Source organism: Vitis riparia, chromosome 2 (genome assembly GCF_004353265.1).
Source record: "Vitis riparia cultivar Riparia Gloire de Montpellier isolate 1030 chromosome 2, EGFV_Vit.rip_1.0, whole genome shotgun sequence".
In the NCBI taxonomy this organism is placed as follows: domain Eukaryota; kingdom Viridiplantae; phylum Streptophyta; class Magnoliopsida; order Vitales; family Vitaceae; genus Vitis; species Vitis riparia.
In genome coordinates this window covers 18,162,835-18,178,887 of record NC_048432.1, presented here as the reverse complement: position 1 = coordinate 18,178,887, position 16,053 = coordinate 18,162,835, and the positions used below count along the sequence as shown (strand labels likewise).

Below are 16,053 nucleotides of genomic sequence, written 5' to 3'. Positions count from 1 at the left end.
TGGTATTTTTCCCAAACAAAATATACATTTAAATGTTCTTTTCAAACTAGTCATTTTCTTTATATACTATAAAGAAAAAATAAAATACGAAAGGGAAAGAAATTAATTTAAACAAAAGTTTCAAAATATACCTAAATCATATATTTTATTTGGTTGAAAATGTCATTTTGATCCCAAATTCATACTAAAATATGTAAGTTTTTGTTGAATCAGTATTTGAAAGGTAATGTAATAGCGATTAGGATAATGAAAGTGTTATAAAAAATCGAGTATTCTTCTATGTTCTCCATTTTTTTTTTCTTCTTCTAAAGTTCTTTCTTGGAAATAAGAAAATATATATTAAAAAAAATTACAATTGAATCAAAGTTAAAGAAGAGCTGACCTAATTTGATGATGTAGAACATTGTCCTCAAAATGCTCCCTATATGCAATGTTAATGAATAATAGTCGCTTCAAGATACAATTCCAATCGCTGGCTCGTAACAATGTCTCCTTTTATGACCATGTGGAGAACCTATCCAGAATATTGTTGCCCAATAAGTGAAAAACCCAAAAGAAAAGAAGATCGTTGTGTAATATTTCTGCATTGTGTGTTTTTTTTCATAAAAATGAAAGGCCTTTTAAAAATAAAAAGATTACGTCTTAGTTATCTTAAAATGGTAAACTCAATAAAATCTCATGAATATCAATAAACTCATAAAATCTCACGGAATGTTGCAAAAGTAAAAGTCACTTGCCTTTTACTTAAGCAATAATAAAAGGTATAATACCAAGATTTTAATCTCTTCCTCTTTTATAGAAGGAAATTATAATGTTATATTTTAAATAAAATCTTATATAAAGTAAATTCAAGATGTTTTCCTAGCAATAAATGAAGTATTTAGGTAAGAGATGTATAAGGAAACAGTTGTTTGGACATAATTTCCTTTGTTTGATTGTCTTAGGCGATCGTTCATCACACTAACCATTGATGATAAAAAGGTGTAGTATGTAATCCAATGTTTGCAAAGCTTAATCAATTGACATAGGCAATCAACCGATAGCTTGATCGATTGAGCTAGGTCAGTGGTTAGTGTCAAAATATGGTCAATCAATTAAACCATATCTTTTTTTCTTCAAAAGATTTAAAATTTTGACAAGTTTAAGTTCAAAAACAATAAAATTATCTAACTATTCAACTCATAAAACACTTTGAAAAACCTTTTCAAAAATAACTTTGATCAAGTTCAATGTTTTTATCCCTTAAATTAATTTTCGTCTAACTTTTAAAAGAAAAAAAAAACAATTTAAGATCATTATAGATGAATATATAAGGTGCTTTCACATAAATGAAATGTTGTGGAATCCTATTATATCAATTCCACCTTACATGAAAAGGTCTTAAGGAGTATTTATTGTGTCGATATCCTTGTGATATTTTCTTGATCCTCAATTTGGTATCGACTTGTTTAATTTTCTTAAATAATAGATATTATCAACTACTTTAACCTTGTTTCGTAATTATCAAAATATCACTAAGGCAAATCTTAGGCTAGCAAATTTATTAAACAAAAAACTTATGCTCTTCCCCAACCTTACCTCCCAGTTCACTTGGACATTTATAAATATCATCAAATAAAATGTAAATAACGTGAATTAATACCATAAAAATGATCAATAATTTTGATACTATAATATTATAACGACCTACCTTCTCTTGTATATATAACATATTTTTAGCGCTAAGAGCTAATATCTATGTAGTTAAAGGGAACCACTTTCTCTTGTGTTTATAATATATATTTAGGTTGATAGTTGTTTGTATAGTTTAAAGGAACATGATAAAAACAAACACAAAAAACAAAGACAAATATTTTATGATTTATATCTCTTGTAATTTATAATTATTGATTATTGGATAATTTTTTTATATTTATCATCATATAGATATTTTATAAATTTTATAAAAGTAATTAATTGATATAAATTTTTTTTAAATACATATATAAAAATTTTAAATGTATTTTAACTTTAGACCGTTTAAAACTTCATTGCAATAAAACTAAATCAATTCCCATATAATCCATAGTCTAAATTGAATCAAATCAAATAAGTTTTATTTTGATGAATTTTTCATTATCAAAACATTAATTTTTTTTTCCTTCGATCATAAATGAAGCACGGCTTTTTGGACCCTTGCGGAAGATGGTGGGTACTTTCCTCCATAAATGGTAGGAAACCAGCAAGTGATTCACATGGCTGACAGTAATGTCTTGGAAGGATGGTTTCCAATTCCATGGCTTAAAATTTTCCATAATTGCGAATGGCTGAGACTTTAAGCCACTGATTTTAATTTTACTCCCGAAAAGGGAATTAATCACGGAGACTTGGAGCCAAGCAGCCGCTGTTTGTTTCTCGAGAATAGCTTTTGCATTAGCCGTTGAACACTCTCCACATAGAAGGCAGAATTGAAGTGGAAATTTTTGGTCATCCAAATCCGAAGTCCACGCGATTCACAAATGGTGGGAAGCGGTTTCCGCGTGATTGGGAGTAATTGGCCACACAACGACCCAAACAGACCGATTTCTGAGGGAAGTCCTGAGATGAACCAGTGAGGCTTTTGTCTGACCTGACCCTTCAGATTCTCAATCCCTCTCTTTCTCTCTCTCTTCGTCCTCTTATTCACTCTACGTAAGAGAGATGAAGAAACCTCGAAATGGCTCCATAAATACAAAATTTTGTGGCAACAGTGAGAATAGGAAGAGCTTCTTCGAACTCTCTTTGTCTCTGATCTTCTCACTGTGGTGCCTTGTGTTCTTGTTCTACTCTAAGCGTGGCCTCAGCCATGGAAATGGAGGTAAGTGGAATCCTATGCATTTTTTCTGGGTTTTTATTTTTTTCTCAGCCATTTTGTTTTTCGGTTTTCGTATCTGTGTTTGTTCTATTTTATTTTATTTTTTCTGGATTTGGAGCTGATCTTTTGAGTTTCGTTGGGGTGTTCGTTTTCCCCTTGCATATACCTACTTTGTTTTTCTGCATTTTGAGCTGACCTTCTCGTTTCTGTGGGTTTTTTCTAGTTCTTTTTCTTGCCCATTTCTCAGTTTGGATTTTTTGAAAACCCATTTCCCCCTTTTGTGAGTTGTCTTTTTCTTGCTTATATTCCTAATTTTTTTTCTCTGGCAAAACCATTTCTCGCTTTAAAGGGTTCAATTTTCTTGAGAAATGAACATTCGGTAAGATTTGGACTTTCTAGGCAATCAAACAGAGCATAAAGAAAGTCCCATTTTAGTTACTTTTGGGTTGACTTTAAGGGGTTTTAATTTTTAACTGCAATATTTTGTATCTTATTCATGAATTTCAACTTCAATCTGCCATTAATCATTTTCCAAAAGATAAATTTCTTTTTTCAGTAAATATAAGTTGCTTGTGTTTGAGGCTTTTATGATATGGGACCATGCCTTTGTTCTTGTTGCAATATTTCATTTACTATCATGTATAAAAGTGTACCAGCTTTTTTATTTGCTGTGTTTGGTTACTGAGAAAATGCAGTGAGAAGTAAGGGAAATTCAATTTGGACTTATGCCAGGCCATTTTGTTCAAAAGGATAATAAAACTAAGCCCAATAGTTGGAGAAATTCAGATGACTAAATAGAAAAGATGCTTTAGTCACGCAATGTTGCTGTTTATTTAGTTATTTATTCCTTATATTGGACTGATCTGTGTATTTTCTTTCAGCAAATTCACATCCTGACAACAGAAGCATGCCTTATTCTACTGTTTGCAATGGTGAACTTTGCAACAGTGCATACTCATATGTTGCAAATGGAAGCAGTAATCATATGAATGGGACACTGCTAGAGTTTAATATTTCTATGCACAGAAATGAATCCGCCATTCCTCGTGACTCTGAAAATCCGGAGTTCTCACTTAAGGAGGCAAGTAGCTTAGAGGAATTAGTCTGGAGTATTCTAGGTTACACTGCTTTAGTCTGTGAAGTACAGCTACAGCCACTAGAAGAACAGAAGAAACATATAGCAGAACAAATACCCAGTGAAAGAACTCACTCCACTTATATAAATCTTGATGAGTTTCGAAACACAACAAGGCAGGAAAGAAGCTGGAGCATGCCTAGTCAGCTTGTGAATATTACCCACCACCTTGAGCCTGATGGAACAGAGTATAACTATGCCTCTGTATCGAAAGGTGCAAAGGTGGTGGCTCATAACAAGGAAGCAAAAGGAGCAAGTAACATATTGGGGAAGGATCATGATAAATACCTGAGAAATGCTTGTTCTGTTGGCGAGAAGTTTGTTGTGGTTGAACTTGCTGAGGAAACGTTGGTTGATGCAATCAAAATTGCGAATTTTGAACATTATTCATCAAATGTAAAGGAATTTACGTTGTCTGGTAGTTTAAGTTATCCAACTGAAAAATGGTTCCTACTGGGTAATTTTGTTGCAGCAAATGTCAAGCATGCTCAAAGCTTTAAGTTGCCTGAACCGAAATGGGTTAGGTACTTGAAACTGAATTTAATCACTCATTATGGATCTGAATTTTACTGTATACTGAGTGTTTTCGAGGTGTATGGAGTTGATGCAATCGAGCGGATGCTAGAAGATCTCATTGTGGCTAATGAAGACCCCACTCCAGGGAAATTTGTGAATCCTAATTCAAGTTCAATGCCTTCTTCAGAACCAATTGACAGGAAAATTAAAGGTGAATTGCAAATTGGGGTTGGTAAAGGTACAGAGAACACTGGTGATGCACCAATTGCTAGAGTAGGCATGATGAAGGATCCAGCGGCCATGCATAAGATTCCTGACCCTGTAGTGGAAGTTAGACAGATGCCAACTGGTAGAATACCTGGTGACACTGTTCTCAAGATCTTGATGCAGAAAGTGAGGTCACTTGAGCTGAACTTGTCTGTGTTGGAGGAGTATATCAAAGAACTGAACCGAAGAGAGGGGAACGTTTTGCCAGAGCTTGATAAAGAGCTATCTAGAATCTCGTTGCTTTTGGAGAAGAGCAGAGCAGAAATAAAGGATCTCTTGGAATGGAAGGAGATTACGGTACTTGTGTGACTGCTGAATTTTATCAAAGGAAAGGATCTTTCTATGCATACATAACCCTTTGGCGTTTTTTTCTCTTACAGGAGAAAGGAATTACGGATCTTGAATCATGGAAAACTGCTGTCTCATCTCAAGTGCAGGAATTGGCCAGAGAAAATGACATGTTAAGGTAAGGGCTATGCCTATCTTATCACCAAATTTCCTCTATCCCTTATTCCTTTTTCAAATGGATGCTCTTTTGGATTGGTTTAAGTTGCCAGGCACTTTTTACTCTGCCTATTACTTGAGTGGACTGTTCAAATAGCCAGTTTTAGATGAGTTTAGCCCCAAAACTGCACAAATAAAGCCCCTTGAGAGTTGAGCTTGTTGAACATATAGAATAGAAGTAGAAAGTAGGGAAAGAATTATTCTGATTGGTGGTGGTATACTCCAATGACTTTTGTTTGTCCGAGAGGCAACCGGCGATCAAAATCCCATTTGTCATGGGATCAACACATTTTGTTATGGAAACTTCATGTAGTTAGAATGGAATTATCCTACACTTCGAAAAATATCAAGGAACATTCATATTGTGTGGATGTTTTAATATATTTGTAGCTATAAAAGAATGTATCATATTGTTATATTTTATGTTTCTAACTTCTGCTACACAAGGAATTGAACTTCAAATTCGGGAAATTCCAGGAGTCCAATACTTCATTTGGTGTTTGGGAAAAGTAAATGTAGAAATGGTATTTGGCGGTGGTCTCCTTTTTATTATTCATCCAATGTTTTACAATCCTTCAAAGATACGAAGCTTTGTCCCAAAATTCAACAGCATGGACACACTAGCAACATCCTGGTTCTGTTTTCCATTGAAACAAACACAGTCCAAGTCTTGGTAGGAAATTGATTTATTTCTTGTTGTTAACTTTTCTTTTCCTTCAAGTTATGGTTATCTAAAGAGATTCCATTAAAGCTTTTTTGAGTTGAAATGAGTGTTCGATTTTTGTATATCTTGATGGTATTTCAAGATCTTCACACATATATACTCATTAGATTTTCTTTCACTTAGGTAATCTATCAATTTTGAAAATCTAACTGTTGAGTTTCCTGGAGGAAGTTCTTTTCCATTACTGTTTCTTTCCTTTATGATTGTACATTCTACCTATTTGTTATTCAACTTGTGCCGCTGCTTCTTACATTTAGGGCTTCCTAGCTGTCAAGTTTTGAGGGTCCAAATCACTTCCATACATTTTCTGCATTTAGGGACTAGAGCTTCTGCAGAAGTTAAGAGCAAGGGTTAAGACTGCGTTCAGGAGTGTTTTTTTATTTGAAGTGCTTTCTCTTTGAAGTATTTTTTGGACAACTATAAGTGCTTTTCCAGGACTTTCCATTGTAGGTGACAGCACAGTACCTTCATGGACGATAGGTTGAGAAAACTATTCTTATTTTTGAGTTTCTAAATATAATTTTATTCTTTAAAACAGTTAAGAACGGTTCTCAAAAGCTGCTTTTTCATAATGATTTTCTCGACAAATTCTAGACTAGGGTTTGATATCAGCTTTTCCCGGAGCCATTCTCTGGCAATGTTGTTTCTCATGCCACCATACAGAATCCTCTGCCATATCCATATAGTTGTTTCTTATGGGCTTCATTCATTTCACTTACCTTTTCCTTTTTGTTGCCACAGGCTGGATGTTAAGAAGGTAGTAACCGAGCAGAGTAGTCTGGAGAACAAAGAACTGGCCGTTGTTGCAGTAAGCTTCTCCATTGCATGTGTAGCAGTTCTGAAGCTGGTTTCAGACCGGGTTTTGACACTTTTTGGGGCGGCTCAGTCCGGCGAGGTTGGCCGGAAAAGTAGAGGTTGGGTTTTGATACTTGTTAGCAGCAGCATGATGATATTCATCACCTTTCTTTGTAGTTAGCTTCTCCCTTTTTACCATTTTGTAGCCATAGAAAACCAGAGCCATTGTTGTCATCTAGCCTATATATGTAATTGTAGCTTTTGTAGAAAATTAAAAATTTTGCAGAAATTCATATTTGTTGTTTGAAAATAATTTTTAATTGTTTTTACTTTTAGTTAAATTTTGTTTGAAAACTCAAATGTGAAAGGAGTTTTATTGGCTTATAGGTATCTAAAGGAAAAAAATAAGGGTATTTTGGAAGTTGCTTTTTGAAAAAGCATTTTTTCATTTTCAAATATAAAAAATATGAAAACACATTTGACAAATGGAAAACAAAAAGAGTTTTTAAAAATATAAAACACAAAACCTATTTCAGTTATACCAATGGTTGAAAATTTGATAATTGTTTTGAAAAATAGTTTTTAAAGATTGTTATTATGAAATATTTTTAACTCCTTGTGGCTTATTTTTAATCATTCTCTATAAACTGTTGTAAAAAATAAAAGAAAACAAATCAAATAAAAAAATTTAAAGATATTATCTTAAAACACTATTTTTTGTTTTTAAAAGTAAAAACCAATTTTTTTTTGTTTTCTCATTATTAAATATGTATGTTTTTATTTTTTTGTTTTGTGTAACGAAAAAACTATTGTAAAAAAAAATTACCAAATATAGTTTATTCTTCCCTTTTCATAATCTTATTTTATATATATATAAAAGGAATATTGAATATCTTTAGAAGAAATACAATCTTATTCTATACATGAAAAATGAATATCTTTAAAAGAAATACATATGCTGAACAATATTTAAATTAAGTATTGATATTTCATATTTGAGTGACCATTTTGTAAAGCTAAGAAATAATTACTCTATAATAAAATTAAAGTTGAAAAAAAGAAAAAGAAAAGAGAGAGAGAGAGAGAGAGAGAGATTTAGAGGTGATGGCACATGAAAAATGTGCATGAGTAAAGGGTCTGACTCAAAAATGGTAAATTTAATATATTTTTTTTCTAATTTTCTTAATAGGTTTGGATGTAAAATTTTGAAAATTATAATATAAGGTATTAATTTAAATAATATAGATATAGGAAAATATTTCTAACCTAAATAAATTGATAATTATTATAATGATTTGTATTCGTGTAAATATTACATGTTTTGAGTATACAGGGACTCTTACGATTTTATAATAAGTTTTTCTTACTTATATAGACGTGTTTTAAATGTGTGAAATTTATTTTAAGCATAGAGTGGATAATATTTACATGATTGGATGTAGATAGTTATAATTATGATAAAATTATTATTATCTATTATGAAATAAAATTTTTTAAAAAATAACTCATGTTTTATAGTTATAATCTTATTTTATTTTTATTATAAGAAATAAATTAAAATATAAAGGAAGGAAGAAATTAAATTCAATAATCAATAATCAATAATTAATAAATAAAAAGTACATCTTCAAACACATGACAATAGAGGGAAAGGGAGAGGCCCTTCTATGGCGCCATTATACGACGTCGTTGGAATGCTTCATCAGCTCGGCACAATTTGCCTCCTGTACGACGTCGTTTCCTAAACACGATATCACGAAATTACCCCGAAGATTTGGTTGAAAGACGACGTCGTCTGAATATGTTCGTCGACTCAGCCGCCCTCCGTACGACGTCGTTTGAGGAAAACGATATCACGAAATTACCCGGAAACTTTTGGTTTATTTCGAATTTGACCCAGTACACCTTCCAGATTCGACACAAGCACATTCAGTTACAACTATGATTTACAACTAGTCCCCCCTTCTCTCTCTCCCTCTCTCTCTCTCTCTCTTTCTCTGTGGAATGCGAATTCGAATGAGAAGAGAGTCTTTCTAGGGTTTCGAAACGGAGAAGCGACTGCAAGGCCCTACTTCTACGGCGACGGAGCAGTGCTGATATCGTGTACTCGCGTGGCACTAGATTCCTAGGGTTTCATGTTCTGCGACGTTTTGATGTCTTATGAATGGAGATTGCCTCTAGCTTTGCAGGCGATTTCTCATTTTTGCAGTTTTTAGTAGCGCTAGTGGTGTCCGGACTCTGTTTGGTGTGCGCTCTGTTCGCCGTCCGATTTTCTCCGGCGTCGTTTGGCCGGAAATCGAGATCAGTGGAATCGGACGGGGGCGGGAGTGGGGGTTCATTGAGAAAGGCGTGTTCTTGTGCTTGTTTGTGTAGGAGTGCGGAGTCAGGACCGGCGACGGCGGCTGCGGCGGCGTACTTGAACGGTGGTGCAGAGGAGATGCTAGATAGGGCTCTGGTGGTATCGGAGCGGCAGACGGGGGCCTCGATGATGGAGCAGTTGGTGCCGGAGATTACGACTCATGCGCTGAGTTACTTGGATTATCCGAGTCTGTGCCGGCTTTCGATGACCAATTCGTTAATGCGGAAGGCTGCGAATGATGATAATGCATGGAAAGCGCTCTATCACAAGGTGATTTCTTTGTTCTTTGCCATGCATGTTTGTATTTTGAACTTATTTATGTTTGTTTCTGTTGAATTTCGAGTTTCTTGTGGTTTTATTCAACTAATTTATCTGCAATCATCTCACTCCAAGATTTGAAGCGCTTGTAATCTTGATTCTTTTTTCTTTGGTTGTTGAGAAACTGAGGAAAAAGAATGCATATTCCTTCTTTTTTTGCTTTGATAGGCTGTGGAAAAGGAAATTTTGAATCTCGGATTTTTAATATTTGGAGCCTGAAGAGACAAATTCCTCTGTAAAACTAGGCTAATTCAACAATTTGGTTTGGTCGAACCATTATACCAAAGCCACTTCTTATATCTGTTTACTTAATTTATTATAAGAAGGAATTTTTTTTAGCAAAATAATTTTGGAGATTTAGTTTCATTCCAGGATTCTTTGGGAAAGGTTCATTTTGTCAATTGTCATGTATGTCAGTGTAATATAGGACTTATTGATATGTTTCTTTGGTCTTGTGGGTTGGATTATTGTAAGGCAAATTGGGGCTGTGTTTGCACTTTTAGATTTAAGATCAGTGTTTGTAGAGGGGGAAGAGAGAGTATGTGTAGTTTCGGATAGATTGGTGATGTAGGGAGGAGCATTTTAAAATTTTCCTCTATTTAGTTCCCAATTCTGCTTATAAAATGCTCTTTTCCTCCAATATTTCACCCGTTTTCTAGTTTATAGTCTTAAACCTGTTGCTTTAGTAGGGGTGTGATTAATTGGGAAATAATTGTGGGTTGATTTACTTTAGGTTCTCCATGGATTCCATGTGTGAGTTGCTGTCATCAGTCATCCACATGTAAGAGTGTTTCTATGCTAAACCTTTTTTTAGTTCAGTACCATTGGTAAATCAGTGTTTCCCAAACAAGTCTGAAACCATTTTTGTCCTAAAATTTCCTTAGTGTTAAGGTATTAATTAGGGGAGGTAGTTTTTTCTCTCTCTCCCTTCGTTTTACTTAGGGATGGTGCCCTTTGTATACGATTTACCTACTTTGGTGTGCTTTTTGTTAGGCATTGTTAATAATATTTTTGTATTCCCATTAAAAATAAAAAAATCCTTAATATATATGCTTTTTCAAGATAGATTCTTCATAGAAGTTTAGTAAAAATGAAGTTGCTCAACCTTTTTGTTTAAAAAAAATATATTGTTCTTGGTAAGCCTTAGATTGGAGACAGCGGTTCTTTTCTCATCTGTTGCTCCTTGTTGTTGGGTGGTATGATCCTCATTCTGTGCTTGATATGAAGTTCAGTATTTTGTTTGGTTTTCCCTTGACAGCCTTTTGGTAGGATGAAATCTTAAGGCTTTTGGTCCCTAAGGAAAATTATTTTAGCAGCTCTCCTTTGCTTTGCGCTGGTTCATATGGAGAAAAGATTCAAGACTTTTGGAGCTACTGCCCAACTGATTTAGCCTCTGTTTTCTATATTCCCTATAAAACAATTTGGGCTTTTCTGTTTCATATATGAGGTCTTATCTTTCTTTTTGTGTCTTGTACCTCATCGTGTTCTTTCTGATAAAGGAAGGGGGAAAGAGGGAGGGGTGTTGTTTCGGTTTTGATTTTCATTCTGTCTGTGGGGTGTTGGATTGTTTAGGTTTTAACTTGTCCTTGTTCTCTAGTTTTATAGGCTATTTAACATGTTTAAATTTAGAGCTTGTTCTGAAGTGATCCTGTTGTGCTTCAGAACTTTGTCATTCTACTTACACTCCTTGTCATGTCATTTTTTTGTTATACATAGAATTTTCTTTATTCATTTACCAAGCCACCATACTACTAGAAAATTGGTGTAATGTTTTATCCATTTGAAAAAAAATAAATTAATTTCTAGTCTTATAGAGAGATTAGCAATTAGATTTCCTTCATTCATGGTTCTTTCTCTATATGACCCACTATTATGAGTTATCTTCTAGATTTTCTTCTGTGCATGTATAAACCTTTTCTATATTTTGTTTTTAGGATTTCACATTGGAACAAGACAGTGTGACACCAACCAATGGATGGAAGGCTTACTATGCAGCTACAAGAGCCATTGTGAATATCAATGCGGAATTCTTTAACATCATCAGAGAAAGATCAATTACATCGATGAGTCGTCTTTGGTTTAATGCAGATTATGTGAAGTGTGTTCACGCCTCAGGAGAGCTTTTCACAGGGTATAACACTTTTATACTATTAATTTAATGAGGCAGATTATATCTATTTCTCGGTAGTAAAGTATATTACGCGATGCAAAAATACTTGACTTGATTGTGTCCATCAAAAAGAAACTTACCTAGAGTACTTTCCATCTTTCTCAATTACTGTTCTTGGTTAGGCCTGTTTGGGTAGTTACAGTGGATTATTGGGTACTGATTATATCTTTGAGTTTATACATCAAGACTGCATGGTACTTGCCACTATATCAGACAAATGTGTTTCATGTGCTCTTAAACATGATGTGCAATCAATCAGAAATTGTTGATTTACTAGACCTTAGGTGGGTTTTTATCCTTACACTTGATGAGAAGTTTACTTAACAACCACTGATTAAGGCCCCTCGCCCTACGGCGGTTAGCTTTTCCTACATACACTCACACATCCGTGTATGGTCAAATAAGGAATATGATGGGATGGCATCAATTTTTCTTAAGTGACCCGACTAACTTTTGAAAATAGAGTGCGGATATAATTAACATTTAAGGTTGTACTTGTGCTCTGGGGTCGCCCAAGGTCACAACATAACATGTATTGCGAGAATGCTTATCGTAAAGTAAGCCTCCATTCTCTATTTAAGTCCATGTTGAAGTTGTCTCAGAGTAATCTCTCTCTTTCTTCAGGTACAATGCAGTAATAGAGAGCTGGCAGCTTGCCTTCAACTGGGACCAAGGTGTCGACTTCCAGGTACGGGATGTAAGGGCTCGGGTGCTTACAGACATGGCTTGGGTCACAATGAAAACCTTCGTTGACATGGAAACTGGGCCATTTAACGTAACAAATGTTTTTGAGTTCCATAATGGCCGGTGGTTTATGGTGCACCATCATAGCTCTGTGCTCATTGATGGAGAGGTGGATCAACAGATTGTGAATGGGTAGAAGAAAGAAAAAGTGAAAAAAAAAAGAAAAGAAAAAAAGTTGGGGGGGAAGAGGAAAAGAGCCAATAACAATATGATGATTAAAAAGAACAATAATAGTTACAAAAAGCATAGTACTATTTGTTGTTAGGAGTGAGTCACCCAGAAATATCTCTTATCATTTCTTTGGAAGAATCCCTTGTAGTCCCTCCAACCTCCAGTTTTGGCTGCTTTGTGGTAAAAAGAGGGTGCCTTTTTCTTATCGATTTTTTTGTAAATTTTGTTTTCGTCTTTTGTATTTTTCTCCCTTTTTTTTTCTTTTTTTTTTTTTTCTTTTTATAATTTTTTTCCAATTTTTTTATAATTTATTTCATTTCATTGGTACATAGTACACACATACATGTGAATGGGACAATGAAAGTAAAGCGGAAGGCCTCTGATTGACTGTGGGCTTAGTTTTGGCAGGGCCACAGCCGTAGGAAAAATACCCATGGGCCTCTATTGCAGCACCTATGAAAATTTCAATCCATTGGATATTCCATCTTTGTGGAAAATGATATTTTTGTTGAATCACATCTTTCTAATGGACAAATGGTATGGGTGAGTGTTAATGATTTTGTTTTTATTTAATTATTTTTATTTTAATGAATTAAAATTAAAAAATATTATAATTATTTTATTTTGAACTAAACTATTTCTAAAATATAATTTTTGAACATCATTGTAATTATTATTTCTGTTTTTATTTTTTTCTATTATCAAATATATGGAGTTAAATTCTATCTCAAATAAGACTATAGCGTTAGTTACTACTCCAAACTGATGGGGTTGTTTGGATTTTTGAGGATAGGTGTTGTCCATGCAATCAGAATCCAGTGTGATATTTTGACACTTTTGTAATCTATGTTGGGAAGTATTATTTTTATTATTTTTTTGTGTCAGTTCTAATAATTACCAAAAATCAAAATAATCAAAGGTGTTGTCCTGTCTGTTCCTAGCTCATAATAGAAAAAAAACTGCTTAGGTGTCAGCTTTCGTAGTCATGATGTTACAAAAGCTAAGCAATTACCTATATATTTGGCAACATTAATAAAAAGATTTCTTCCTTTTTTTGCCTTTTTGAAAAAAAATATTAACTTTGGTGTTTGTTTTTTTACTTAATTCTAAATAAAACGTTAATACTTAATAGTGTTAAATATTAGGTTGTTTGTTTTTTTAGTATTTTATTTCTATTAAGTATTAAAAAGTAAAAAAAAATTAATATGTTATTTTTTTATTTAGAAAAAACTACATATTTTGATTTTTTTTAATTTAGTAAAAAGTTCATAATAAGTCATAAAAAAGTAGAAAAATAAACAACTTAAATTTTAAAAATAAATTGTTTTCAGCAAAGGCCCAAAAAATAAACATCATCTTACTCTTTCTCAAAAACAATTGCTCATTCTGCACTTTCCACTCCCTATAGTTTGGTCTTAAGAAATTAAATCATTACTTCACTTGGCCCACAAATAGGTTGAAAATGGTCTAAATGTTAAAAACATGGAATATTATATAAAAAAGAATGCATTAACTTAGTTGGACAATGATAATATGTCATCATGCTTGTAGTATATTATTTAGAAGCTTTTTGGGTCATTCAAGAAATCTTCTTTCTCGTACAAAATATCTTGTCATGCAAGAGGCATGTCATAATTTGTATAAGAAGTGAGAACCAATTGGCTTTTGAATCGAACATCACATCTTCATATTAGAAGTTTTGATCGGATTTGTCTTCCCTAAATTCCAAATGTATGTGGAATAGAAGCTTTGATTGATCATATGATCTACTTTCAACATATGATGATATTGTCATAAAGGAATGATGTATTGATGCGACATTGTGGAAAACATTTCCATCTCGCTTATAATGATCAACATGTTAGCAAAGTCAATCTCAATTTTCTTTGAGTTGACCATAATATTTTTTGAGATAACATATGAGTTTGTTAAGAAAAAGAAAAAATATGTATTTAATGTTTAGCATCAATTTGGACAAATAACCTTCTCAGATAATCCACAACGTGAATAGATGGCTTAAGTAGAAAAATCATATACTTCTCATATTTTAGCTCTAACAACTTTAGTCTTAGTCATATCTTGGGCTTAAGTCATTTAATGTAATACAAAAAGAATCTTAATTGATTAATTAACCCCACAGGATTCCAGTTAATTAATTATAATTCAATCTAGATATACAGTTCATTAATATCTGTGTTATGCAATCTTGTATAGTTATCAAAACATCTTTATGCACATAAGTGAACAAAAAACCAATTCAATTCTTATAAACTATGTTAAAACTTACATGCTCATTTTCATTTCATAACCTTCCCCTTATAGCCCATAGTATCTATAAAGCATTTTAATAACCATCTTTGTTCTATAAGAAAACTAATTTCATAAGAAAAATATCAAAATCACATTATTTACTGCATACTTGGATGATTCCAAGATATATGCTACCAAAAAAATTTCTGAGTAGATGGTTAAAGAAAAAAATTTGCATGGTAAATAGTTAAAATAAAAAAATAAAAATTGCCTAATAAATGATTAAAGTGAAAGGTGAAAATTTGTCTTGTGGATAGTTATGTCAAAAAATTTCCATCTTTGTCGATGAAGGTGAAAATTTGCCTTATTGATACTTATTGATAACTAAGGTAAAAAATCGCCTGAAATAATAGGAATTGCCTTATTGATGGTAGATGTTAGCAATTGTCTTGCTCATAGTTATGCTTAAAAAAATGCCTTCATTGTTAAGGCAAAATATAGTCTTATTGATGTAAGACAAAAAGTACTTTTTGTTATGGATAGAAAATAATCTTATTGTTTGTTAAGACTAAAAGTTATCCTTGGTGCAAATGTCGAGAAAAGGAATGGGTAGGAGTAAAGGTCTTTGTCGATCAATAAGTTTTTCTTATCATAAAAAAAAAATAAAAAATCATTATGCTTTCCGAGAAAACTAATCATTTTTCAAATAAAATGTCTTTTGATTAGAAGATTTGACTAATCTCACTCCACTAGATGATATCTAAGAAGATTATAAACTCATGAAATTGACTTAATTAACTCATGTTCTAAAAACAAGTTAGTGATATACTTTTAGTGGTGTCACGTAACTTGTTAGGTCACTAATATGATAATTACTTAATATATGGATCTATGATCTAGAAAGTCAATTATATATAATTTTATAAATAATGTAATAAATAAAAGAAAAAAGTGAGAAATTTTTTTATATGTAATAGATAATATTTTTCAATGAATTATTATTATATAATTTCCTATGTGAAAAATTTTTTTGAGATGGTCTCAACTCAATTTTCAATTTGATTTTATTTGAGTTAACTCAGTGATTAAAATTTAAGCTGAATTCAAAAAATTACCCTTACTTATTAAATGCGTAAGGGACGAGCCCTAAACGTAGAGGGTTCCATGGTCTAGTGGTCAGGACATTGGACTCTGAATCCAGTAACCCGAGTTCAAATCTCGGTGGAACCTCAGCTTTTTGGTCATTTAAATTTTTATCATTATTTCC

The 16,053-nt window shown here is 32.8% G+C and overlaps 2 protein-coding genes and 1 non-coding gene across 3 annotated transcripts; all 3 read left to right on the top strand.

Annotated features, from left to right (window-relative positions):
- Window positions 1–2,241: 2,241 nt before the first annotated feature.
- Window positions 2,242–7,079, top strand: LOC117927146 (SUN domain-containing protein 5). Its single transcript, XM_034846565.1, has 4 exons — window positions 2,242–2,836; window positions 3,715–5,048; window positions 5,132–5,217; window positions 6,721–7,079. The coding sequence occupies exons 1-4, from the start codon at window positions 2,680–2,682 to the stop codon at window positions 6,953–6,955; spliced, it is 1,812 nt and encodes a 603-aa protein (XP_034702456.1). The 5' UTR covers window positions 2,242–2,679; the 3' UTR covers window positions 6,956–7,079.
- Window positions 7,080–8,622: 1,543 nt separating this feature from the next.
- LOC117927557 (F-box protein SKIP8) lies at window positions 8,623–12,747 on the top strand. The gene is made up of 3 exons (XM_034847116.1): window positions 8,623–9,403; window positions 11,386–11,582; window positions 12,246–12,747. The coding sequence occupies exons 1-3, from the start codon at window positions 8,939–8,941 to the stop codon at window positions 12,499–12,501; spliced, it is 918 nt and encodes a 305-aa protein (XP_034703007.1). The 5' UTR covers window positions 8,623–8,938; the 3' UTR covers window positions 12,502–12,747.
- Window positions 12,748–15,944: 3,197 nt separating this feature from the next.
- TRNAQ-CUG lies at window positions 15,945–16,016 on the top strand. Its single transcript has one exon. It is a non-coding gene; the product is annotated as a tRNA-Gln (tRNA).
- The last annotated feature ends 37 nt before the right edge of the window (window positions 16,017–16,053 follow it).

Excerpts from the sequence above, each read along its gene's own strand:
- LOC117927146 (XM_034846565.1), top strand. The coding sequence starts at position 2,680 with ATGAAGAAACCTCGAAATGGCTCCATAAATACAAAATTTTGTGGCAAC. Across the intron at positions 2,837-3,714 it reads CCTCAGCCATGGAAATGGAG|CAAATTCACATCCTGACAAC; the intron begins GTAAGTGGAATC and ends ATTTTCTTTCAG. Across the intron at positions 5,049-5,131 it reads TGGAATGGAAGGAGATTACG|GAGAAAGGAATTACGGATCT; the intron begins GTACTTGTGTGA and ends TTTCTCTTACAG.
- LOC117927557 (XM_034847116.1), top strand. The coding sequence starts at position 8,939 with ATGGAGATTGCCTCTAGCTTTGCAGGCGATTTCTCATTTTTGCAGTTT. Across the intron at positions 9,404-11,385 it reads GGAAAGCGCTCTATCACAAG|GATTTCACATTGGAACAAGA; the intron begins GTGATTTCTTTG and ends TTTTGTTTTTAG. Across the intron at positions 11,583-12,245 it reads TCAGGAGAGCTTTTCACAGG|GTACAATGCAGTAATAGAGA; the intron begins GTATAACACTTT and ends CTCTTTCTTCAG.